The 1,876-nt window shown below is 43.9% G+C and overlaps 1 protein-coding gene across 1 annotated transcript in view; it reads right to left on the reverse strand.

Annotated features, from left to right (window-relative positions):
• The window catches only part of pax1b (paired box 1b), a 10,963-nt gene that overhangs the window by 7,577 nt on the left and 1,510 nt on the right, over positions 1–1,876 (reverse strand). The window contains exon 2 of the mRNA XM_005732724.1: positions 1,067–1,651. Within this exon, the coding sequence (XP_005732781.1) occupies positions 1,067–1,651 (585 nt within the window). The remainder of the gene's footprint in view (positions 1–1,066; positions 1,652–1,876) is intronic.

A 1,876-nucleotide genomic window follows, 5' to 3' on the forward strand; every position in this document is an offset into this window, starting at 1 on the left:
GACAGGTAGGCAAACAACCATCACGCTCACGTTCACACCTACAGCCAACGTAGAATCACCGGTTAACCCTAAAGCTCGAGTGGCCAGAGAAAACAAACACACGACCTACAAACATCACAGTTTGCCACAGAAAGGCCAGTCCACTGAATTCAAACACCAGACCTGGGCTTGCTGTGAGGGGACAGCGTCAACCACTGAACCATCGTTCGTTTGATCTCAAACGTCGACAGTAACTGTTGACAAAATACAAAAATATCACCTCATCTATATTCAGCTGATTCCAAACCAGATACTTTTAACCAGAATTACGAGTGTTTAATATTTAACATGTGAATCAGGAACAACGCGACAGCACGATTAGATTGCACTGAATGATGGTCTTTAGACTTTGTTAGTTTATCAAAAGGTCACTGAGGTCACAGTGTATGAATAACTTATAATCTGTGCCTCTCATCTGTTGAGATGTACTCTCAGAGACAAGATGATTTTGGAAATGAATATTTCACAGTTTCACGTTGACAATTTAAATGAACAAGAATTATCCAGTGAGGAAATAAATAAACCCATTTTTCTTATTTGTAATAACAATAATAATCTGCTGATTCACTCACCCACCCATTAAAGACATTTTATTTGTTAATTCATTTCATTTTCCCCATGGTATTTTTGATTTAAACTAATTTTACAGAAAAACTCATTTTAATCTACAGTGGACTAAAGTTATGTTTTCACTTAAAGTCGGGAGAACTTTAAGGTTTAGATTCAAACTTTTAAGGTTTAAATTAACAGAAGGCTAATTATTATACTAATCAAACGTATTATTATTATTATAATATTATTTAAAAAGGTAAATTTTAATAATTTTCATCATGTAAAATTTAAACCTTATCAATTTTTAAATAATTAATTTTACTGTATTAAAGATATAAGTAGAATAATTGGTTGGATTTATTTGAATAAACCAGCAGATCTTTTAAACAAAATTTAAATGTTTTAATGCATAAACCCGATTTTTAACATTTTTATACTGAGTGTTAAGTGTGAAATATAAAGACTCTCCACCAACCTCCCGGCTCCATGAAGGCCCTGATGCCCAGGAAGTTGTGCCAGCTCCGGGGCAGGCCGATGTGTCCCGCGGTGCCGCTGCCGGTTCTGGTCCCGGAGGGGGCCCCGGGCCCGCTGTAGGACGGGTACGGGTAAACAGGGCCGTACTGCAGCGGGGCCTTGATGCCGTCGCACGGTCGCGGCTGAGAAAGAGTCCCGATTTTATTCCTGAGGATGCGGCTGATGGAGCTGACGGAGGGCACGTTGTACTTATCGCACACCCCGTCGGACAGCAGCCGGTCCCGGATCTCCCAGGCGAAGATTCCCGGGTCCCCCTGCTTGTAGTCCCGGATGCTCTTCACCACGGCGGGGGTGGTGACCCGAGGCTTGCTGCCGCCGATGGCCCCCGGCAGGATGGAGCCGGTCTCGTTGTAGCGAGCCAGGATCTTGGAAACGCAGCCGTGAGAGACCCGCAGCTGGCGGCTGATGTCGCAGGGCCGCATACCGAGCTGCGCCAACTCCACGATCCGCAGGCGCACCGGGTTCGGCAGCGGGCGGCCGTTCACGAACACCCCGCCGAGCTGATTCACCTCCCCGTAGCTCTGCTCTGCAACACGGGGGGAGAGGTGTGACCGAGCCGCTCGGGTGTAAAGCGGGAGCAGGTTTAAAGGCTTCGCAGGAAACATCTTATTATTATTTTAAGAAAGTTATAAACCCTGTTCTCAAAATAAACGTCTCCGTTAAACGACGTTAAATGTGTGACCGTGTTAGTTTTTCCTGATTGAACATAAATCAGATTTTAACTGTTATTTAAATGATAAACATTAAACAA

Source organism: Pundamilia nyererei, unplaced genomic scaffold, assembly GCF_000239375.1.
Source record: "Pundamilia nyererei isolate P.nyererei 1_Seehausen unplaced genomic scaffold, PunNye1.0 scaffold00048, whole genome shotgun sequence".
NCBI classification, from domain to species: Eukaryota; Metazoa; Chordata; class Actinopteri; order Cichliformes; family Cichlidae; genus Pundamilia; species Pundamilia nyererei.